The sequence below is a fragment of the Oryctolagus cuniculus genome, chromosome 3, assembly GCF_964237555.1.
Source record: "Oryctolagus cuniculus chromosome 3, mOryCun1.1, whole genome shotgun sequence".
Classification (NCBI taxonomy): domain Eukaryota; kingdom Metazoa; phylum Chordata; class Mammalia; order Lagomorpha; family Leporidae; genus Oryctolagus; species Oryctolagus cuniculus.
In genome coordinates, this window is record NC_091434.1 from 168111437 (window position 1) to 168135524 (window position 24088).

The following is a 24088-nucleotide window of genomic DNA, read 5'->3' on the forward strand; positions in this document are numbered from 1 at the left end:
TACAAGCTCTTTTCTCCCTCTTTCTGAGCAGTACTGATGCAAGTTCCTTTTATACATTTATAAGAAAGAAACTTGGGACGAGAGGAGCACACGGGAAAGAAAGCAGAGAAATCTGAAAACCTCCTTCAAGGTAATTAAATGATGAAGGGCCTTTGAAATCCACCAGATCGGCTTTTATTTTATTCCTGGGCCTCTCCACACATGAAACCTCTGTCTGGAAAGCTGAAGAGAGAGCCTGAATGACCACTTTGTCTCCGCTCCCATGAGGTTATCGGCGGGTTTCAGACACACACAGCCTGGGGACGCTTCTTGGGGCCCTGTCCCCCCCCCCCCGCCTTCTGCTTCTGACCCACCCTGAAGGCCCAGGTGGGCTGATAAAACCGCGGCCCGCCGGCTGTCCCGCTCACACCTCGCCTATTCCCTTTAGAGCCATCTGGTCTTTGTGAAAGCTATGAAGGAAACGCACACACACACAGGAGCCTCCCTCGGGTGCACCTGCTGTCTGCCCTCCCCACGTAAAGGGACAGCCCAGGCCTGGACTCCTTTCCTGATGACAAATCAGAGCAGCCAGCTCCATCCGCACACAGAGGGCAGGTCCCGGGGGAGGGGAGCGGAGGCGCCACAGTCTCTTCCTGTTTTGTTCTGAAACCTGCGAGGTTTGCGTGACCACCTCTCCACACAGAGCCTTTCCTTCTAAGATGAACCGCTCCTTCCTCTCCACCTGTAGAACGGCTGCTCAGCCATCAGATCGCGGGAGGAGCGGGATTTGGGTTCTGGATTTTCCAACAGCTGGGCGTAGGTCAGTCTGGTGTCCCTGTGCCGGGGGCCCACTCAGCAGGTGTTGGGATAGATGCGCGTCCGTCCATGTTCCCTCCCAGCCTCAGATACAGCACAGCTCCTCTCCTGCGTGAAGGGTTTGGGCTTCACAGTGGGGTCCAAGTCTGCGTGCAGGGGCAAGGGTCCTGTGACGGGTCCCTCTGTTCTCTGGATGTCCCTGCTGTCCCCTGGACAGGTCTGTGCCCTCACAGCTGAGGGGCTTGCCGCACGGTCAGGGCACCTGCATGCATGTGTATGTGTGTGTGTGCACGTGTGTGTGTGCGTATGAGGGTTGCTGCGGGGGGGGGGGGGGGGGGGGGAGGATCCCGGAGCCTGCCTGGGCCTAGGTTGGCTGAGGGAGAGCAGGCCAGGCTGGCAGCAGCTCTGTGCTACTGTTGGAGAATCCAGCAGAATTCAACCAACGCCGCCTACACTTCAACCTGTGTACCAGTCTGTCGCTCCCTTTGGCTCAAGCACAGCCTTGTGTTCCGATCCACCAGCAGCCCACTGCTGGGGCCACACAGGCTCCTGGGAGCAGCAGACTTCTCCCAGCCGGGGTCTATGCTGTTACCTTCGAAGGCCCCGCCCCTGAGACCCACATTCTAAGAGAGGCAGCAACGGTGGCATAGAAGTGCTTTTACGACGGTGATGGAGAGTTTTCAAGGAAAAGAGCAAACATCAGGAGGGCGCAGGAGGTACTGGCCATGCAGCCTACCTCGCCAACTTCCTCCGGGATTCTTCTACTGCTGAGCCCCCGTGTCACCTGGCAGGGCCCTGAGCACCTGACGGCTGAGCCCAGCCCAGGGCTTCCTGCTCAGGGTCCGGGCTGCAGTGTGAGGCGCTGCCTCTCTCGTATGTTCTCAGGTGAGGTGGAGGCTGCTGGCTGGGCACTCACTTCGACAATGCCCTCTGGCGGACGTGCCAGCCACTCTGATTCTTGTTTCCTCTTTCCTTTGACTCAACGTGTCCCCTCTGGTCTCAGCTCTGCCCTGTGACCTGAGTGCTGAGGGACGGCCCCGGATCCCGAACACAGTCCTGCCGAGCACTGACGATGCTGTCACCCTGTCTCTCTGGGAACCCCCCGCAGGCAGGGGGTCCTCCAGGCTACAGAGACCTGCAGGGCAGGCTCAGAACTCACAGCCGCTGGGCAGGGCTTGGCTTGGTCACTGCCTTCATGCTGTGCGCCCTTCAAGAGCCAGGGTTGGGGAAGAAGGGGTGGTCCCAGAGGTCTCCTGCTGGAGACGACCTCCCCGCAAGCGGCACTCACCACCCCGCGACCTACCTCAGGCAGCTTCACTCGGCCTTCCTGGAAGGAGCATGTCTTGGGGTCGTGGGTGCACATGTGTCGGTATTTGCACCAGTGGCAGCGGTAGGGGCTCTCCACGCACGACAGGCAGCTGGGTGCAGAGGGAAGAGGCACAGATCACAGAACTGGCTGAGCCAGAGCCCAGACCGAAAGACTGGCAGCATCCAGATGAGCCACCCCAGGATGTGCCCAGAGCATATGCAGATCATCCCTTTGTCCCTGGCCTCCTGACCTCTCAGGCCCAACCCGTTCTCCCAGGGCCTACTCAGTCTCCCTCTATCTCCACAGCCTGGGCCCTTCAGGGTCTGCCATAGAGGGGCAGGTCCAGAGAGACCTAGGAACTAGGGCAACCACAGCCAGGTTGCAGGTCAACTGCACACGCATCTCAGCTGTCAAGGAGCTGCGTGGCCCCCACCTGGTGGACGAGGCCCACGAGGCTACCCCTCGGCACGTGGGCTCCCTCTCAGTGGCTGGCCCCGGTCCCACCCTTTCCCCAGCAAACAAAGGCCCCTCCACAACAGCCTCTCACTGCCTCCAAACCCAACGCAGGCCCCTTCTCCCAGGATCCCCAGAGCCCTGCCACCCAGGAGAAGCCCTGCACGGCCCAGGCCCACTGCTCCCCGTGGGTTTGGTGCTGCCACCACGAGCAGGCCCCATACTCTGCACCTGCTCTTTTACCATCTGGGGACCCCTTCCTCCACTTGGCCGACTCCACAGGCAAGCCAGGGATTTGAGGGGAGGGGTGTCCCTGTGGCCTGCTACCATGATTCTCAGTGCTGCTGATGCCTCTGGGACAGTCTTGGCCTCGTATCCAAGGTTTTCATGGTGCGACTCCCCCACCAGGCCTCATGGAGGGCAGGGGTGAGACTTTGGGTTTTATTCCTTTCTGACTGCTCTGCATCTGCGGACTCTCACCTCTCTGCCTTGCACACAGAGGATGCTGGCAGTCTTCCTGGGGACTGACTGGGAGTGTCACACAGGACCTCACCTGCTGAGTGGAGGAGCAAGTTGGCTGGGAGCGATTAGGACTTCCAAGTGGTACAGCCATGGGAGGAGAATGCTGGGGTTAAAGCAACTCATCATGGCTGGGGCTGGGGAGGACTGGACACTTCCTTCCTTAGGGCCCCAGAGAAAGCTCAGCTCTGGACTCACAGGCACTGTGAACTGAGAATCCCACCAGCCCGGGCCCCCAAACATCTGTGGTCACATCGGCAGCCCCCCTGCACAGGGGGCCGACAACAGTGCCTTAGAACTGGCAGGGTGCCTGGAGGCCAGGTCCTGTGTTTTCCAAAGTACACTCCAAGGAATCCTGGAGAGGTTTGCGGGGTTCCTGGAGAGAGGGCTCCCAGGCCCCTCAAGCCCTCCTCCAGAGAAGCTCCTACTGCCAACTACTTTGCAGCTTAGGCTTTTCCCCCTGATTCCAGTTGAAGAAAGGTTTCTAAGGTTACAAAAAGATGGCTTACACATCCACCGTCTGGTACAACCCCATCATTGCACAGCAGCAGAAACACGAGCCGTGTGCCAACAGCCGGCCAGCATGGCTGAAAACATTGGCCTGGCAATAGGCCTTTCACTCACACGGCTGCCCTGGAGGACAGGCAGGGGCCATGGAGTGGTGGCCAGTGTCTGCTCTGAGGGGTTCGGGCGCTGCCCCGGCCACTTACTAAGTATTTGGGGGACATTCCTGGAAGGGTGCGACTGGTCCCCTGCTTATGGAGAACTCTGGGCCAGGAATGGTCTGACTCCTAAGCTGCAGCCTCTGCTGCCCACACCCGCCATGTTAATTCTAACACAGTAAAAGCCAGAGCTGAATTCAGGCTTCCCGACCTTCCCCGCCGGCCCTCCTGCAGCCCGCAACACCCTGCACCTTTCTGGCCTCCCTCGGGCCCCGGCTGGCCCCTGTATTGGCCCAGCCTGCAGAGGCTGAGCATCCAAGTGAGTGGTCAGCAACCTGGCCGTCCCGGGTCACACACCGAGGCCTCTGTCCTACCCAGACTCCTCCTCTGCTCTGCTCTCAAGGTGAGGTCACACAGGTGATAGACACCTCCAGTCTCTTTCCATGAGCTCTATGATCATCAGAGGACGCTGCCCCTGGGGCTCCCTGCGCTGACCCCCTGGGTCGTCTGACCTCTGGAGGGCCAGGATGCTGAGGGGCTGGGGCACTTACGAGTTGTGGACACTGCAGTTGTAGAAGACAAAGCTGGTGCTGGCAAAGGTCATGCCCGTCTCCTTGGACTTGAGCTGCAGCTGCACGACATGGTGGTCCCCTACGAGGCAGAGCCAAGCCAGGAGGTTGGGGGAGGCTGAGGCTGCACCCTGGGGAAGAGGAGCCCTGCCCCTCCCTCGGGGTGCTGCCAGCTCTAACGGGACTCGGATTCAGCAGCGCCCAGCCCAGGGCAGCCCTCAAAGCGGCTACACAGGGAAGCTCCAGTCTCTTCTCTGCGCTGAGTCACTTGTGTCTCCCTGCCCAGTTGCTCATCTCCCCTCGGCACACACACGCACACTGACAGGTGTTTGGATGTGCACCCCCATGCATGCTGTCCTTTCTGGGCTCCCAGAATTGCAAACTAAGCCTGAGGCTTTGCAGATGGGTGGACACGTGTGCACACACCGCTCCTTCCCATGTCTGCGCTGCACGGCCCTATTCTGATGCCCCCTCCTTTGAGAGGGGCTCCGCGGCTCCACTGGGACGGGAGACCCGGGGAACCTCAGCTGGCGCCAGGGAGGAGCCGGGGCCCATGTTTAATTCACGGCTCTGACCCCGGGCCCCCACTTCCAGTCTTGTTCTCTGCCTTCCCTGAGAGCCTCATTAATCAATCAGCTTGGAACAAATGTGACAAGCCCAGGTGGGAGGGACAGCGCAGGATCAATCTGCCTGGGGCCAGGCCTGTCCCTCCCAGCGCTGAGCCTCTGGCCACGGATAAAAGGCAGCTGGAGAGAGCCAGGGTAAGGTGACAGTGGGGAGGCCGTGGTCTTGGGTCCGAGACCCAGCTGTGTGAGCAGAGGGAGACCAGCCAGGTGAGCCCTGCATGCCCTTCTCGGCTGCTGACCAGCCTCCTGCACTGCACCCAGCCTGGCCCAGGGTGGTGGACTGCACCACCGCTCTGCTGCTGGCCTGGCCCGACTTCCACCCAGCCTCCGTGTAGCAGCTCCTCGTGGAGGAAGAGGTGACTCTCAGATGCTGAGCTGGGCTGCGAGGGGAGGGCTGCAACCAGCCAATCACAAGGGCAATGGAGGGAGATTCCTTCCCCTCTTCCGGTAATGGGACCTGTCTGACCCCTCTGCAGCCTGTAGGCTCCCTCAATCCACCCGGGTTCGTCTGACTCTGCAGGGGGCAGGGGGCAGGGGGCAGGGCACGCCTCCCCCTCCCCCGGGCTTTGCTACTGGGCTGCTCACCGTGCCCAGTGATTATGCGGGGCACCTCCTTGGCTGCGGGGGAGTAGCACTGGATCTGGCTGCCCACTACCAGTCCGTCCATCTCCGACAGGTCCTCAAAGGTGCAGTTGACACCGGCTGACAGCTCTGGAACATTGTAAGTCTCCAGGACCAGCTGCGAACGGCAGGCGGGGGGCGGGGGGGAGAGAGAGAGAGATGTGAAATGGGGAGAGCAAAGTGTGGGATGAAGGGAGCAGGCGAGGTGGCGAGATCGCAGGCAGTGGGGAGGCAACGTTAACGGCGGGAAGAGACCCAGTCTGTGACGAGAGCAGCGTGCAGAAGGTAGTGGGATGAGAACAGGCAGAGGTGAACTTCGTTAGGGTCTAATGGACTTGTGGCCCCAGCAGATGCGAGCGTTTAGGCATCTGTGAGGTGGGAAGACACTGGGCAGCCCCAAGAGACCACAGCTGAAGCCCCTCTTCCATTGGTCCTAACTCTGGGAAAATGGCAAGGCCATCAGCAGGTGCCCGGAGCTGGGACTTGGACGCTGTGGGGATGCCCTCATCTGCCGCTGCCCCCCTCATAGCTGCAGCTCTCCTTCCCCATGCCCTTGGCCACTCTCTGGCTCATTCCTGGTATGACGGCTTTCCCTGGCTCCCCGAGCATTATGGGTAAGCCTGCCCTCCGAGTTCCTGTGCATGTCCCCTCCTGCTCCGCCACCTTGCCTTGGTCTTGCCCTGCATTTGCCGGCCAGGCTTGGCCCAGCTCTCCCAAGGGCACTTGGGCTCAGGTACACTGTGGAGAGGCATGGTGCTCCCTGTGCCCCCGGACTCCGGCCTGGGGACCCTTACCAGCACGTTGTACTGCGAGACGGAGATGTTGTTGGGATGGACAGTCAGCCGGACACACTGCTTCATCTCCGAGGCAAACCTGCGGGGCTCCCTGGACCGCTCACACCGCTCCTTGCGAGTGCACCTGCAAGGGACACACTGACCGTTACCTGGGAGATGCTGCTGGGCCCAGGGAGGGGCTGACACTGGAACCAGGCATTTCCACAGCTCCCAGGCTGTGGCCAAACATCCTGTGCCCAGGGCTGGTGTCTGCGTCTCCTTCCTCAGGCCTGGTCCTGCTCCATCATGCCCACGTTTGGAAGCGGTGGTCGTTCTAGTCACACTTGCCAGATATAGAAATGGGAGCGCCCCCTTGCCTGCCTGGGCCCTGGCCTTTGGACATGCTAGTTCTTCTCTCTGGACTTCTCTCACCCTGCTCCCCACTGTCCAACCCCCTTCCCATCCTTCTGGGCACGGTACAGCTGCCACACACCTGCAACCCCAGGAAAACTGCAGAGCTTCCTCCTCCCAGGGTAGCACCGTGCAGTCTCACAGTCTAGAACTTCTTAGAGGATCCGACAAGCAAGAGACTAAGTACAGCGCCCTCCTACCAAGTGTGAACCTCTCAAATGAAGAAAGCAGGTCTGATGTATTTTGCAGTCCCCACGTGTGTCTCCTGTTCAGGAGACAGAAGACAGGCAGGTGGAAGGAGCTATCAGAGGAGGCAAGGGTGTGGCTGCAAGCATGGCGTGGCGCAGTTCCCAGCTCCGTGGGCCAGCTCTGATGGCTTAGTGCCTGTGTTAGAGAGCACTGTGTCACAGGTGTGCCGCCTCCAGTGTGACCTGGGGCCTTCACTGATGTGTGGGGGCATCTGGGAGATGCATGTGAGAACCTAGACCTTGTCCAATAGCAAGCACCCCACGAGATCACAGCGTGGAGGCACGTGGATTCTGGGAACGGTGTTTAACCCACGCCAGGGCAGCCTTGTGGACACGGAGCCTCTCAGAGCTGCCATCCTTTGGACGTTCTGTGTGAACGGGGGACAAGCAGGGTCCTTGGAGGGACAAGGAGAGAGAAGACGGGGCTGCAGGGACATCATGGTCCCTGTGAGTTGCTGATCTCTCTAAGCGCAGAGAGAGGCAGACATCGGGGCTGCTGCAGGACAGGAGGCAGGGAGGGGAGTGGGAAATGGAGCAGCCAGGGATGGGGGCCCTGCCGAGGGGGGGACTTGGGGAGAGCACATGGGGTCAAGGGGCAGACAGGTGTGGGGTGGGGCAAGGGCAAGAGAGAGGGGAGGTGACTGGAACCCTGAGCCACTCTTGGTGCACGCAATGCGATGGGGGCTCTCTTCCCAGCCAAGGCGAAAAGGAAGGCAGCTTTGGCCACAGCAGGGGGACCCCGGATGGTGGAGCATCCGAGAGGAGAATTCAGCAATTGCTAGAGAAGCCACTGAAGGCCATGGGCTGCAGCTGGCCCTCTAAGGACCAGGACAGAGGGCCGATATCAGAGTCCACCAATGGGAGATGCAGACGTGAAAGATACCCCAAACATCACAGCCACAATGGCCAGGGGTTGAGTGCTGATTAGTATCTGTGATGCAGGTTTGCTTTGACTGGTGTCTAAGTCTCAGGATAATTCAGTGACAAACCCCACAGTACAAATCAGGAAAAAGTGGGTAACCTGTCCCCAGCCAGACAGGGGCAGCTGCTGCACACAGGTGAACTCTGGGCCTCTGCTCTACCTTCCGGAAGTTTCGAGATTGAGAAATGAGAGGCAGGCCCCTCTCCCCTTCCTCCCACACTGGCTGTAGACCTAATCCATTTTCTCTCTTCACCTTGCTGCTCCCTCTCATGTCCTCAGCGCTGTTTAAGAGGATAATTGCTACTTTTGCCTCCCACTGGAAAGCAAGTTGGAGAATTTTTGCAACTTTTTGGGCAAATATGAGTTCTCCAGAGTGCCCCCCCGCCCAAAAAAAAAAAAAAAAAAAAAACCAGAAGCCCTGTCTCAGGAGGGAAATGTCAGACAGGAGCCTGGTCATCCCCGGCACTCCTCGGCAGGCCGACGGCAACCAGAGCATCTGCCTCAAAATCTTGGGAGTTAATTTAGCAGGCCGGCTCCTCTGCGAGGACTCCATTACCTTCAGCCATTAAGCTAATGTTATGGACTTTTCCAGAGTGTCTGCACTGACATCGCTATTAATAGTGTTATTACTCCCATTAACAGCAGACCCAGAGAGCTGCGATGGGCTTAAATTATTCACTGACTCCCCAACTTTGAAGTTGCTGTTTCCAAGAGCAATCAGAAGGTCTGAAAAAAAAAAAGTCTTTGATTTAATTATGAGGCGGGGGTGCGGTGGAGGTGAGGGAGAAAATGGAAGTGCTTCCAGACCAAGCATCACCTGGCGTTGCCAAATGGACTCAAAGAGAAAGAATGGGGCTCCAACACTCTTCCAGGACGGGGTTCCAAGGCGAGTTCTACCTGCACCCTCTGCCACTTTCGGAGTTCAGGGGCTGCCTCTTGCCGCTGCGCCCTTGAGAGCCCCCAGACTAGTGATTCATTCCCCACCCCCAATTTAGGTCTTACCAGAGAAGCCTCCTATCACTTACTGTTTGTTTTTAATGCGTAACTTTCAATTTTATTTTCTTCCCCAGAAACCTTTTATGTAAGGAATACAAATTTGATGCATTGCATAAATACCACTTTAGGAACAGGGTGATCCTTCTCACCCTACCCCACCCTTCCACTCTTCTTCCTCCTCCCTCTCCCATGCCCATTCTTATCTCTTACTAACATCTATTTTCAGTCAACTTTATAGTTTTAGGCATCCTACCTAACTGTGTTTTATTTGGCAAATTCTGTAAATGCCCGGTGCCTCAGTCATTTCATCTCTGAAATGGGGAGGAAATTGCACCTGCCTAATGGCACGAGGACCACATGAGATTCGCGACTCAAGCGTTTAGAGTGGGACGGAGCTCCTGGTAAACCCTCAGTACGTAGCAGCCCCTGCTATGATCCCATCCCTTCTCTGCTTTGCTCATCCACCTCCTTCAAACTGCAGCTGACACCCGAAGCACGGCTCTGTTCCCTGACTGGCCCATGGGACACAGTGGAGACAGATGAAAGGGACAGCTCTGGCAGTTTTCGGGGCCAGGAGGGAGAAGAGAGGCAAGAGTGGCAGGGGTTGCAGCTCTGAGCTGTCAAAGGGTAGTGAGAATCAGCTGTCTTCGTGGAAAGTCAAGTTTAAGGTCAGAGCCAGGGATGTTTTGACATTTCTACCATCCTTCAGGGCCTGGGGGTGGGGGCAGCCAATGTCCAGCAGTAGACCATCGACCTTAAGTGTGACAGGACAGTGCAGGGGACGAGTACACGCCTTCTGACATGGCTCGGGTCCACCAGGGGAACGGCCCGTGATCTCTAGTGAGCCCAGCAACAGCTGCGGAACGTGCGAAGGGTTGGCTCACCACTCCTGAGCCGCTTGCCCCCCAAGGGGCAACAGGTTCTTCCTAAAGCATGTCCTTCAATTCCACTAGGGACACCCCAGCCCTGAAAGGCATATCCTGCTTCATCCATTCTCCTGGGTGGCACACAGGTACAGAAAGTACATGCCATGTGACTTTGAATTATCAGACATTTGTCTCTGCCACCCCCATCGTCACTCCTGTCCCAAACATGCAGGTACAGACAGCTGGTGAGAAGCAGATCCCCCAATGCACAGCAGGCCTCCAGAACCAGAGTCCACACCTGCTAACCTCTGCTTCCCACCCAGCCTCATTCCCCTTCCTCTGCAGGGCAGCCCCTCCGGCCCCAGACCAGAGGTGCTAACGGCCCTTGGGGAGAAAGGCGCAGGGACCCTGGCAGGGGCTGTTATCCAAGCCAGTGGTTCCAATGAGATTATCCAGTCTAATGAAGCAGCTACCGGCAGGCCTCCCCTAAGCCTGAACTTTCACTGCTGGCGAATTCGCAGCCAAGTGGAAAATTAGAAGGGAGAGGAATGCAGAAAGAAAGAGGGTGAGGGAAAGGGACAGGGAAAGGTGGTGATTAAGTTCCCTAGAAATTATTTCTAAATACAGGGATGAAAATATGAACTCCCAGTGCTGCTAGCCAGGCAAACAAGTTCAGGTGGGAAACGGGGCGCTCTGAGTCCGACCTGGGCAAGCCTCCAGGTTGCAGGGGCGGTTGCTGGTCGGCTCCCCAGGCCCTCCTGTGTGGCCCCCCGGTCCTTAACCTTCCATGTCGGCCATGGCCTCTGCTCCCAGTGCCCCATCTGGGGGAATCTGTGTGTAGAGCATGAAAAGACAGGGAAAGAAAAGGGATGGGGGCTACAGGGCCTTCCCAGGTAGGCCAGATAGAATGTTGACAGGGCTTAGAATGTGCTTCCCGATACAGTTACTGGTACGCTCTTCAGGAATGCCCGCATAAAGGAGCACACAGAGCTGTGTGGTGTGGAGGCAGGTAGACCAGATGGTCCAGGGAGACCCACGTAGATGCATGTCTAAGAGACTTCTAGTATGCAGGATGCGGATCAGACCAGGTCTTTTCCACGTGAAGGCTCCAGGGTCAGGGGACTGACACACAGTCTCATGGAAGCCAAAGTGCTGAGGTTGTTTCACATGACTACTGAGGAAAAACCCCAGACAGAGAGGCCGAGGACCCACAGACGGAGCACCCCGAATCCAAAACCAGGAAGCTCAAAAGGCTCCAAAATTTGAAACGTCTTGGGCCCCAAAAAGACACTAGAAGTGGAAACATCCACGCCTTGAAACTTTGCTTCATGCACAAAAATAGCAAAATAAAAAATTAAAATTTTCTTTAGGCTACATGTAAAAGGTGTGCAGGAAACGAGGTTTTTGTGTAGACTCGAGTCCTCGCCCCAAGATGCCTTATTACTTGGTGCACGTATCAATCAAACAACACAACATCTAAAGCACTTCTGCTTTCCAGCATCTGGGACGAGGGAGCCTCAGCCTGTGCTCTAACTTTCCCTCTGCCTGAGCTGCTGCCAACAGGGCCCATCCCCCCTTCATAGACCAGAGCACACCTGAGCAGCACCTGGTGTTGGATTTACCCACATCTCCTGCAAGAGAGCAGCGGACTCCACAGGAACCAGCAGGTGTGGGGGTCATGGGGACCCCAGAACCTTCCCAGGCTCCGTCCTACCATAGTCACCTTCAGTGACGGGCCTGCTGCCTGCACCGTGCAGCCCGCTCTGCTCCGAGCGCCAGGCTGCACCTTTGCCTTGTCTTTCGAAAGGCCATGCTTCATGTGAACAACTCGTTGGGCACAAACCTTAGGGAGCCCAGAGGGGCCCTCTAACCACACTGAGTGCTGCCATAAGAGGAGGGGAGGGGAGGCCGTCTGCCTTCTCTTCGTCAGACAGTACCATCTGGGCTTCTCTAACCCCGCTCAGTTGAGGAGAGGCTGGGAAGGAGGAGGTGGGAGTGAAGCAAGATCAGAGGCTGAGGGAGAGGGACAGGAGCAGGAGAAGCTGAGGCACAGCCTAGCAGAGACGCACACCCCTTCGGAATCCAGCCAGGAACAAGCAGGAGGCTCCTATGGCCTGAAACACATCCCACAATAGTGCAGACCACTTCTGACCAGCTAGCTCCCACTATGTTGTTACGTCGCTGGCACCAGAGCTTGACTCAAACTCCTCAGCCTGTCCCTCCTGGGGCCAAGTCATGAGGCTGGGAAAACCATCGGGGCTTTTCCAACCCAGCTGGGACGCCAGCACTTCCGACTCGCCACCCTGGGGTCAGGAGGCGCATGTTACCTGAGAGCGTGTCGGTGTGTGCAGGGATGGACAGAAGGGCAGGACGATGAGAGGGAAGCGCGTTCCTTGAGCCGCACTGTGCACCTGCCCAGCCTGGGTGCGCAAGACCAGACAGTACTGGTATCGAGTGTGGACTCTTGTCTCCAGGTCCGGGGGCTTTTTGCAAACTCAGTGAGGCCACAGTACAGACGTCAAAGAGTTTGCAGGAAGAGGTGGACAGCAATGATCCCCCATGAGCGTGCAGGTCTGGTGCCAACAGACCCAGGAGAGATCACTGACTCAGCAGGTGTGTATCACGTCCCCCTCGGACACAGACGCAAACAACAGAAACAGAACAAGGCAATGGGCTAAGCTAGGGAGAGGCCAGGGAGGATCTGTGCTTCATTCATTCATTCACTCATTCATTTTTTTTACAAGTTCCTGATCCTTTCCTGAGACCAGGTTTATTTATTTATTTTTTAATATTTATATTATTTATTTGAGAGGTAGAATTATAGAGAGGGGGAGACACAGAGAGAGAGCTTCCATCTGCTGGTTCACTCCCCAAATGGCCACAATCCGAAACCTGGAGCCAGGAGCTTTTCCTGGGTCTCCCATGTGGAGACAGGGGTACAGGGACTTGGGCCATCTTCTATTGCTTTCCCAGGCCATAGCAGAAAGATAGATCAGAAGTGGCGCAGGTGGGACTTGAACCAGTGCCCACATGGGATGCAGGTGCCCCAGGCAGAGGTTCAGCCTGTTATGCCACAGCGCCGGCCCCGGATCTGTGTTTTAGAGCCAAGTTGTCCCTTATTACGAGGACCATGGCTTATGGGACAAGCAGCTGTCTCTGTGCTTTCCCAGGTGGTTCCCGGTGGGCTGCGCCTAACTGGCATGGCTGGTTAAAGCCACCTGTCGGAAGACTTGTCCCAGCCACTTGCCACAGTCCTGGCGAGGAGGGGAACAGGAAGGGACAGGACCATGACCTCCATAGGCACAGCCAGGGTCATCGGCACTGCCTCAGACACAAGCACCTGCTCTGCTCCAGGCCCAGCGAGGGGGCGCCATGCACAACCTCTCCCCTAATTTTCACAGTGTGGCTGTCACACAGCTCTGCTCATCATTGTTCAATGCCATGGACAGGGAGCGCAGCTGGATCTGCCCCCACTCAGCTCTTGGCTCCACCTCTCCCCTTCGCCCTTCCCACCCTGTCTTGGCAGAAGCCACATCCAAAGAGTGAATCCTGAGAGGCAGCCCACACCCACCCAATGGGGGGGGGCATTCTTCTAAACAGGAGGATTCTGGGAGGAGGCGTGTGGATGGGGGCAGACAGAGACTTCGTGGAAGCCCATCTGATCTTTCTCCTGGGATGTCTTGGGCTACCTGAGCCTCCCAGGAGGGACGCTGATGACTTTTCTTGAAAAAGGCAACGTCTGGCCCAATCGACGCAGCTGGGTCAGCCGGGCAGGATCTGTTACCTGCTGAGACCCAGATGGGCTTCTCTGGCTGGGCCTGAAGCCAGAGGGGAGGACAGAAAGAGGGAAGGGAATGTTCTAGGTCCAGGCTGATGGAGGTGGGCTTTTACCTTCGCCCAAGTCAGGCACAGAAGGAAGGCCCTGGGAACAAAACTGCTGGCCAGATACTGCCCTGCTGTGTGGTTGGTGAGCCAGTGGGCGGGGTCAGGGGCACTGTGCCCCTCCCCACTCCAGGGTTGCTGGTGATTCCTGGGAATCGAGAATAACACGAGGGAGGGACTGAAATTCCCTGAGCATTTCTTACGCATGCTCAGTCTGCAATCACCTGTGACCCTGGAGTACAAACAGCCATTCAGATATGGGAGCCACCTGCTTACAGATTCCTGCCCTTAAACTGTGCAATCACACACAGGCTCGGCTGCTATCTCTCTGCCTCTCTGGCTATTTGTCTCTTTCTCTCTCACTCCCCCCCTGCCAACTGTCCTTGTCTTACCCCAATGTCACCACCACCATCTCCCCACAGCCAAGGGCACTGCTGGCACGGATGACCAAGAAAACAGACGTAACCCCACACTGCAAGGAGCCCGTTTCCGCTGCACTTTCCTGAGCAGTCTTCCCGAGGCTTAGGCCGCTGCATCACAGTCCCTCGCTCAGCTCAGGGTCTTGCCCACGGTGGACCCTGGCCATGGTGCTGGTTCCAGCACAGAGCGCAGCCCCATCCTGTCCCTGACTCAAAGGCTCCAAGAAGCTTCAGAAGGAGACAATCGGGGCAGCCATATTTGTGTCCCTGAGCCTGGCACCGTGTGTGGCCCAGGGCGGTCTGAGAGGTATGTGGACACAACCCTGCCTCATACAATGGCCCACACGCATTAACTGCTCCCATATGGCAGACAGAGGCACCTCAGGGCAGCCGCCCACAGGCTGTCCCTGGCTGTCCTCACCCCCACCCTTGCTCACCTCTGCCCTTCTCCTTCCTCCCATCCTCAACTCCCTTCCCAACCCTTAATGTCCAGTTTGCACCCATGAGAAGCAACACCTGACTCTGCCCTGGGCCTGAGGGGCACAGAGAAAACGTTCCCAGGGAGGCACTGGTGAGAGCAGGGGACAGCCGATGACTGTGGGCAGTGCTATGCTTTTCCCTAAGCTGTGGAATGCCTGGCTGTGTGCGTTTGTTGAAGCTTTTCAAACCCTACGATTAAGTCCTGTGTACCCTACCCCATGTACATTGAAAATTACATCTAGTAGGCATAGTAGGTAAAGCCTACACCTGTGGTGCTGGCATCCCATATGGGCACTGGTTCATGTCCTGGCTGCTCCACTTCTGATCCAGCTCTCTGTGGCCTGGGAAAGCAGCAGAAGGTGGCCCAAGTGCTTGGGCCCCTGACCTGCGTGGGAAACCAGGAAGAGGCTCCTGGCTTCAGATTGGCCCAGCTCTGGCTTTTGCCCCGGGAGCCCTCTGCCCCAAGCTGCTCAAGGTTCCTGGGAGTGAACCAGCAGTTAGAAGGCTTTCTGTCTCTCTCTGCCTCTCCTCTCTCTGTGTAACTCTTTCAGATAAATAAATAAAAAAAAAAGAAAAGAAAGTAGAGCAGCCAGACTGGAACTGATGCCCCTATGGGATGCTGGTGTCACAGATGGTGGCCACAACACTGGCCCCTAGACTTTTTGTTTGTTTGTTTACATTTTCAAAATGAGGACAGGAGATCACTTGAAACCAGAAATCTAAGGTACAATTCATAACTTAACAGCCAAATTGGTGAAATTTTCTCTTTCTGACCTGTCCTTCTGTGGACAGGGCCAAAAGAAATCTAGGTCCAGGAGCTGTGCCACCTGGTGAGAGCAGTTATGACAGCAGAGGGAGGGTCCTCAGGTGCTACACAACTGAACTGTATGGGCCAGAACCAGAAAATTCTATGGACGCACAACGGGGAATATCGGGGGGATGTGGAGTCATAAGCTGCATGGCACGTCTCTCCCACGTGATTTACTGGCTCACGCAAACCTTGAGAATCAAGCCCGAAGCCTTGTCCCTGGTGTCAGCCCTGGGAAGTCAGTCGACAGCCTGGTCCCCTGGCCTCCGGCGCACAGGTCCCCAGCGCGACACCCACATCGGGAGCCGTCACCCTCCCTGTGCTGCCCTTTCCATATCTCTTGTGGGACTGGGGCGGTGTAGAGTGGAGACAGAATGAAGGAAAGGAGAGAATTCACCAAGGAAGCAAAGGCAGGAGATGGGCAGGAGAGTGGTGACAGAGGCGAGGGAGGGGGAGGCGGGAGGAGCTGCCGGCCGTACTCACGTGTTGTGGAGCACACACCAGCCGCAGTGCGGATCGCCTGAGCCCAGGCACTCGCTGCAGCTCTGGTACTGCCCGCAGGACTCCACAGGAACGCTGGTGAGCTAGAACAGCACAGGGACACGGGGTCAAGGTTCTGCAGGACACCAGACAATACTTATGTGGTGGACATTCACATTTTCCCAATACCAAACACCCAAAACATCTCTCTGGGAACATTGGGCTCATCATGTTTATTTCCCATCAGTGTGGAAAAACCCACAAATGTCCACTCTTTCTCCATTTCTTGCTTTCCTTTTGCAACAATGTTGCATCTTCTTCTGCACCATTTCTGCTCTTCCTAGGGGGCATCTGGCCCCAGACTGACCTCACCTCTGACAAGGTGGCATCTGCTATCTGCCTGCTTCCTGGCCCAGCCCATTGGCCAACCAGCTCTGAAATTCCTCCCTTTGGTTTTTTCAGGGAGCAGCTGCTGCTCTCTCCTCTTCCTCACACCCCTCCCAGGACCAGAGGCGACACGGTAGCTTTCAGCAGCCCCTTGCTCGGGTAAAATGTTCTGCGTGGCATTTGGCTTAGCCAGATGCTCCTGTTTCCTGCCTGCCCTTACCTATCTAGTGACTCCTTTGTTCTCCGATGTAGCTTTCCCTGGATGTCTCTGTCAGTGACTTGCCAGTTCCTGCTATGCAGTAGGCACGCCACAAGAACACACCGCATCAAATGGAATGTTTATTTTCCACTTGTAACCCAAGTCTTCATTCCCCACTCTGCCAATCTCTTCTTTACAAAAAGTTTTTTTTTTTTTTAATAATCCTTTTTTTCCATTTGGAATACCTTCTTCTGTTGATGGAGGGCTTCCTCCCTGATCTCTCGGCTCGAGCTAAGGCACGCTGATGTGGTCGTCTTTTGGGTTTCTCGCCGTCAGACAGCAGGTGCACAAAGCGCTCTGCGATGCTGCCCCGGCCGACTCAGTCTGCTTCTGGAGCAAAGGCAGCGACCACACGTCTCCCGCTGCTTCACAGGGCATCTGCCTCTGTAGGATTATGTCCACTTGGCAGGGGCTACTTGTAGCTCACGCACAGGCAGACTGGCGCTGGAGCCCACTCAATTAGTGTCGAAACTCTTTTGCAGTTCGTTAATAATTAATTCCAAGCCCCACATGACCGCTTTTCCCTTAATTTTCTTATTCCCTTTATGTATTTTTTAATTCCCCAAAGCATACGCTGAGTGTGCTTTCTGACCACGCTGTGCCTCTGCTGCTTTCAAGTTCCCTGCTGGCCACCACCTCCCACCCTCACAGCTTTGCCCTTGGCCTTGGCAGCTCTTTCTCTACCTTCTCAGATGTCTTTTCTGCACATCTGAATTTTATCTTTTCTTTTATTGCTGCTCATGTCATCTGCATGGGCCACGTTGGACCTCTGCCTACATACAACATTGCTATAGTCATGATTTATTTAAAAGAATTATTCTATTTCTTTGAAAGGCACAGTTACAGTGAGAGGAGGAGAGACAGATAAAGATCTTCCACCCACTGGTTCACTCCCCAGATGGCTACAATGGCCAACACTGGTCCAGACCAAAGCCAGGAGCTTGGAACTCCATTTGGGTTTCCATTAGGGTAGCAGGGGCTGGAGCACTTGGGTCATGTGCCACTGCCCTCCCAGGCACATTAGCAGGATGCTAGACTGGAAGTGAGGCAGCCTACTTGAACCAACACCCTGCTATAGGGTGTTACTGTCATAGGCGGCAGCTTGGTCAGCTGTGCCACGGCGCTGGCACCACAGTGTCACGATTGACCTTGACAGTCAGCGGCCTGCACACTGCCCTACTGGACCCACAGGCACTCAGAAATGTCACCTAGTCCTGTTGCCCCTTTCATTTCTCTCCCAGCCTAAGCCACACAGCCATGCGAGTCACGTGAGCACACAACCCGTGGTTCCCAAGCCAAAGGACGTGTGCTCCCAGGAGTGTGCGGGTGGAGATGAGGTCCATTAGCAACATTCAGCCCTGCTAAGCGCCTAACAGAATTTGGGTTGTTGCTGTTTTATGCTTTGATGTATTCATTGAGGGATGCCCCGTATTACAAATTGGAAATATATTATTACGTTTAAATACAGTTTGTTTTGCAGACAGAATGTTTTAAAACATGATGCCTACAGGGGCAAAAATAACAAAAGCCAAAGGCAGTAAAAGTTGGGAGCCATAAATATATAATAAGGGTCTCCCAGGTCCCAGGTGCCTGCCTAGCGTCTATTTTTGCTATTGGTTTACTGCTGTCAACCTCTTACTGTGCTTAATTTCTAAATGAAACTTGATCACAGGTGTGTGTATGTATAGAACATCTCCTCGATAGTGTTTAGTGCAATCCAAGGTGTCAGGCATCGGAGGTCTTGGAATGTGTCCTCCAGGGATAAGGGGAGGCTACTGTGTATTCGGTCACTTTCTATCAGTGTCTCCTGCACCACGTCTCAGTTTCCTGCATCCTTTTTAAAGTACAGACGCTAAAACTGGGGCGCCGGTAGGATTCTGACCAGGTGAGCAAAAAGGCTGCTGTTATTTACGAGATGGGTGGCGGCCTCCCTTACCTCTACAGGGGGGTGGGGGGTTGAGGTGGGGGAGGCCAGGACCAGGGACTTCTCCGGCACCTCCAGGCAGTACGGACTGCCCAGCACGCCAAACCCTTGTGGACGGCTTCCTGCATTGGCCATCACGCTGCCTCACTCCCCACGCCGGGGGGCCTTCTGGAAAGCATCACACATTCACCTGACCGCCTAAGCCACCTCTGCTAGCTGGAGCCAGTCCAGCCATGGATCTCAGTACAAACGGAGCCAAGGGATTTCTGCAGCGTGCACGCCCTCCACCCACACCTTGCTCACGTTGCACAGGTGGCCAGGTGGCGTCTGGGCCACCTTGTCCCTGTACCTCCCTCTCCCCACACATCTAGATTCTCCACTCACTCCTTACACCTAACAAAGCCACCTCTCCCTCCCATCCCCCAGTCCCCGGCTCCAGATCTTCTGACCCTGGAACACAGACCGCTCCAGATGTGGAGCCACACGATTAATTAAAACCACCCCACGCTGATTACAGTCTTGAGCTACAGTGCCAGGCATGCTAATTAACGGAGGGAGGGAGTGCAGGCCACAGGAAGAGAGAAAAGAAAGTTACTGCTTGCGGGAGGGACTTCTGCTCCGGGGACACGTCAGATGACGATGGGACCCAAGTGAGCATGGTAGTAGCTGGACTCAGAGACCACAGAAGACTGAGGTCTGTGCCTGGGTCCCTGGGCTCCAGGAGAGGTATTGTTTGATCCTGCTGCACCATCGATGTCACTGCTTCTAGAGCCTGGAGCCTCACCACCTCTCGAGAGCTCCCTGGGTGCCTTCAAGATGCTGGGGAGAAGGGGGACCCTCGAGCACAGGGGTCAGGATGGGGCCTGCGCATGGTCACTGTGGCACACTGCCCTGGAGTTGTGCAAAAACACACTCAGTGCTAGGGCGATCCCTCAAAGGGTTGAGCACAGAATTTATTATACAATCCAGAGATTTTATTATGAGATACACGCTAGAGAGAAGTGTAAGCAGAGGGTCTCAACGAGGTGTTTGCATGCCCATATTCATAGCAGAGTTAATCAGAAAAGGTAGCCAATAGGTAGACGCAACCCCAGTGTCCACCCATAGATGAACAGATAAACAAAACAGTGTGTACAAAGGGATATTATTCAGCCTTAAAAAATAAGGAGCTCGTGACAATATACTTTGGAGATAGGACATCGTAATCAAAAAACGCCAGTCGCAAAGGCAAACCGCAGTAGGATTTTCCTTCTAAGGACCATCCACAGTAATCAAACTCGTAGAGACAGGGGCTGGGCAGGGGGAGGATTGGGGGGTTACTGTCTAATGGGAACAGCTTCATTTGGGGGGCCGTGAGAAAGTTGTGGCAGTGGATGGTGGTGGTGGCTGTGCAGCATTGTGAAAGTGCTAATGCCACAGAACACTGAGAAAGGTGAAATGGTGAGTTTTATGCTGTGGATAATTTGCCAGAATAAAAAACCTGAAATAATCTTTTGAGCAGCCTTTGCTGAAAATGACTTCAGCAGCACTGCAGAGCAGACACACAAACACCTGTTCTCTGCTCAGCTCCCGGGTCAGTGGGAGCAGCTTCTGTTGGTACACCAATAAATCCATGTTTATAAAATATTCTGAGATCCTTCAGTGGAAAGATAGGCATCGCTACTCTTTTCAATTTAATCTCAAATGGACGGAAGGGTCTGGGACCAATGTCTCTATCATGATTGGTTATGTACCTGGTCTGCTGTTCCCAAGCTCTGGCCGACCACTGTCCAATTTGGAAAAACAATGCCTTAGCTTTGTTCTACCCAAAAGTTTTCCTTATCTCCCATCCCCTCTAACAGCACAGAGCAGGGGGCTCAGAATTCAAATAGCTCATGTGAGGTCAAATAGCAGCCCCCCCCCTTTTAAAATTATGTTTATTTATTTGAAAGGGAGAGAGAGAGCGAGAGTGTGAGCCTTCCATCTACTGGTATGCTACTCAGTGGCCACAATGGCTTGGACTGGGCCAGGTCAAAGCCAGGAGCCTGGAGCTCCATCTGGGTCCACATGAGTGGCAGGGGCCAGACCCTTGAGCTGTCTTCTGCTGCTTTCCCAGGTGCATTAGCAGGGAGCTGGATGGGAACTGGAATAGCCAGGACTCCAACCCGTGCTCACAAGGGACTGCCAATGTCGTAGGCAACAGCTTAACCCGCTGCTCTACACACAGCAACCCATGTAATCCCGGGTTTTAGGAAACTCTCCTGTTCACACCCAGCCTCTGTTTTGGCGTTTTCCAGGCTCAGTTACCAGCAGGAGTCACCTGTGTGCCCTCCATTGGCCTCACCTGCTGGACCCCTATCATCGGGGGCCCACTTTTTTTTTTTTTTTTTTTGGTCTTTTTGCCACCAAGGTGAACTTCTTCATATCACAGTGTAGTCTGCTCTGGCTCTGGCACTACAGTGAGTACAATCATGATCACGGTCATCATCCTCCTTTCCTGTCCAGAACCATGCCACAGGCCACGTTCCACGAAGACAGCCTGCCGTAGGAAGGCAGTAAGTGACTGAGGACAGAGCAAAGGGGCCCTGCTCAAGGTTCTGGCCTTGGTCTTTAGAAGTTCCTGCGTCTGCTGAGCGCAGTCTTTGCCTGGAGGGCCTGGGAGCCTGGGTCTGCTCCTGCTGCAGCCCCAGGTCTCTCCCCTGGCTCCCCGCAGCCCGGCCCCTGCCTGCTTTGCTCTGGCGATAGGGTCCCACGCAGCCTGCTGCCGCTCGCCTTGCACGGGGCGCCTGCTGCTCTGCTCTCTGCTGATTACATTCAGAACCATTCCACAGCTCCAGCACACTTTCGCTGTGTGTATTCTCTCATTTGTTTAAGCATTTGACATTCTGGTCGGAATGTGAGTTATTACTCCATTGCCACTCTTATAATTGGATGCTAATGCTACAGTGGCTACACTGAGCCCGATGGCTGGAGTTAATTTAAATGTCCAAAAGACTTCTTAAGTACCCAATTTCCTTCAAAATTGTCAAAAAAAGAAAGGAGAAAGGAGCCAAGACGACCCATTAGGAAACGACAAGAGGCTGCCTGGGAGCTGTCAGCCTGCACAGGCACGGCACCCAGCACCCGGTGCTGCTGCTCTCGCCGTCCTCCCTGTCTCCCGTCCCCCAGCACCAGAAGTAGAGCCTGGAAAAGTTCCTCCTCTCCTAGAGAATGATGCACTCTGTAACCCACGTGGATCTGGGCGGCACGGGCTTGGAAAGCCCATCACAGCCTCCCCGCGAGCCTTTCTCTCCTCCGCTGGCCTCTGGCTGGCTTTCCAGCTCCACTTCTGGACACTGTCCCATTCTCTAGGGCCCCTTGTGTCCCCTTGCAGGACTCCAAGGCCGTCACGGCGCTGTGGCAGGGCTCAGGAAGTTGTGTTCATAAGTCCCTCCAGCAGGTGCCAGAAGCCCATCTCTCACACATCTTGTTTTCTCCAAGGCGGCAGGAGTTTTTGAACTCCTGGAAAGAGAGGCAGAGGCCACGAGTCCCAATTCCTCACTCTCCTAAAGTAGCCCTTCATTTCCCGAATCCCCACAAGGCTGGCTCATGTGCAGAGAAAGGAGGTGAACCTAGCTGACAATTTTGGAGGTAGAAAGTCCACGATGGGGTGGCGCCACCTGTTCAACCTCTGCCGAGGGCCACATGGTGGATGGATGTGTGAGACAGGACACCAGAGAGGGAATGGGCCAGTCTTGCTTGTCTACAGCAACACAAGCGTGTAGGAGCCACCCGGGGCCTTATGCCCTCTGGAGGGCAGAGCACCCAATAACCATGCATTTAGCTCTGCTTCTTATAGGTTTGACCCTGGACTCTGGGTGTGACCTCGGGGGTGGCAGCAAGCACATGGCCCGCAAACGCTTGCTAAGTGCTGATGCGGTTGTCTTGGTCCTCTGGTGCATCTGCCATGGCCACAAGAACAGCTTTCCCAGGGAGCTGCTTCCCCTTCATCACGGACTTTAAACAGGCATGCGGAGAGCAAGGCTGGAACCCAACGTGCAGCGGAGACACAAGCCCAGCTAGAGAAGAGCTTGAAGCAGAGCAGCCTGGCTGAGCCGAGTCTAGATAGCTAACGTGCAATCACTCTGCAGAGCCGCGAGCTTGAGAGTCGATGCCTGTTGTATGCTACTGAGCTTGGGCTGGTTTGGGACGCAGCTTTATTGAGCACTACCTAGCTTACACACAGGTGCTGGACAGAACGTCACAGCAGGGTGCAAAGGTGCTGTGAGGGGCGGACAGGCAAGTAAAAGGGAGGAGGGGGAAGGACGCAGTGTGGGAGCTGCTTTCCACCCTGATACCAAGCAGGCCATACAATAAAGTGGGATGTATGTGATTCAGATATGAGTGAAAGCTAAGTTAAACTTGACCATGGACCAGCTCAGTTTCTTCCACGCTGCTCATATTCACTCTCTCATTTGTTTGTTTGTTTTCAAAGATCCATTTATTTATTTTGAAAGGCAGAGCGATAGACAGAGATATGGAGAGACAGGGAAAAAGAACCTCCATCTACTAGTTCACTTCCCAAATGGCCACGATGGTCAGGACTAGGGCAGGCTGAAGCCAGGAACTCAGCACTCCATCCAGGTTTCCCATGTAGGTGCAGGGGCCCAGGTACTTGGGCCATCTTCTGCTGCCTTCCCAGGTGCAGTAGCAGGGAGCTGGATTGGAAGTGGAGCAGCCAGAACTTGAGCCAGAGCTTTGAGATGGGATGCTGGTGTCACACAGGGTGGCCTATCTGGCTGGAGGCCCGGCATCGGTCCCTGGCCACCATCTCTGAAGTCTGTGACCACAGAGCTGTAGATCTCCATAGGGAAATGCCCCTGAGCCACGTACCACAAAGGACTCTGGGAAGGGAATGCAGCTCTCCAGACATGACTGATGGGATGCCCAGAGTCGCAGGACTTGCTGCACTGGCCTCCTGGTTACCCCAGCATTAGGAAAAGTGGTTTATCTACTGGGCAGTGATTGAATCTCTGCCACCTTCCTGCTTATACTTGGGCCAAGGGCTAAGCCAGCGGGGGCCTCACAGGAGAGCGGGCTGAGGCGCAGGATCCATGGCACCAGCCCTGGCTGCCACCACGGTCCTCACCTGCCTCCAGGCTGCAGTTCTGAGGGTCAAGGTCACCAATCGTGGACCAGCAAGGACGACAGCCCCAGAGCACGAGGCTTGGGAAGCTGAGGTCTGGGGCTCTCGTCTCTCCTGGGTGACCTTGAGCGCCCTGCCGCTCCTCGTGCCTCGTTTGATTCATGTTCACATCGGGGATCCAGCTCCGCTCTGCCTCAGAGAACCCGTCACAAACGACTGCTAATACAAATGGTCTGGGAAGTGTTTTTTTTGCAAATGAAAAGTAGCAGATGTTGCGGAGGGCTGCAATTTGCTGCTATTAATAAGTATAAATGCCTAATAGGAAGCCAGTTTGCATCGGACAGCCAAGGAGCCAGTGTCGACGCCGGAATCATCAACATATGCTGCTCCTCATTAGCAAGCCACAGTAGCCGGCAAGCCAGGCGAGCTCTCGGCTGCTTTCCGCTGCACCTCGAGAAATCACCCCACGCTCCTGCCTTCCAGGGAGGCCTGAGCCACAATCATACACGATCATCATTAGCCAGGCCCCTCACCGTGTGGGTGCAGCAGGCCCCTTCCCTGCTGCACAGATGGGA

At 55.5% G+C, this 24088-nt stretch overlaps 1 protein-coding gene across 2 annotated transcripts in view; it reads right to left on the bottom strand.

Moving 5' to 3' along the window:
* Positions 1-24088, bottom strand: part of PLXNA4 (plexin A4) — a 581206-nt gene that overhangs the window by 76323 nt on the left and 480795 nt on the right. For both annotated transcript variants that reach the window (XM_051848991.2, XM_051848990.2), the window contains exons 5-9: positions 15843-15943; positions 6349-6472; positions 5519-5672; positions 4290-4389; positions 2099-2213 (exon numbers count right to left, since the gene is read on the bottom strand). In XM_051848991.2, coding sequence (XP_051704951.1) covers positions 2099-2213; positions 4290-4389; positions 5519-5672; positions 6349-6472; positions 15843-15943 — 594 coding nt within the window. The remainder of the gene's footprint in view (positions 1-2098; positions 2214-4289; positions 4390-5518; positions 5673-6348; positions 6473-15842; positions 15944-24088) is intronic.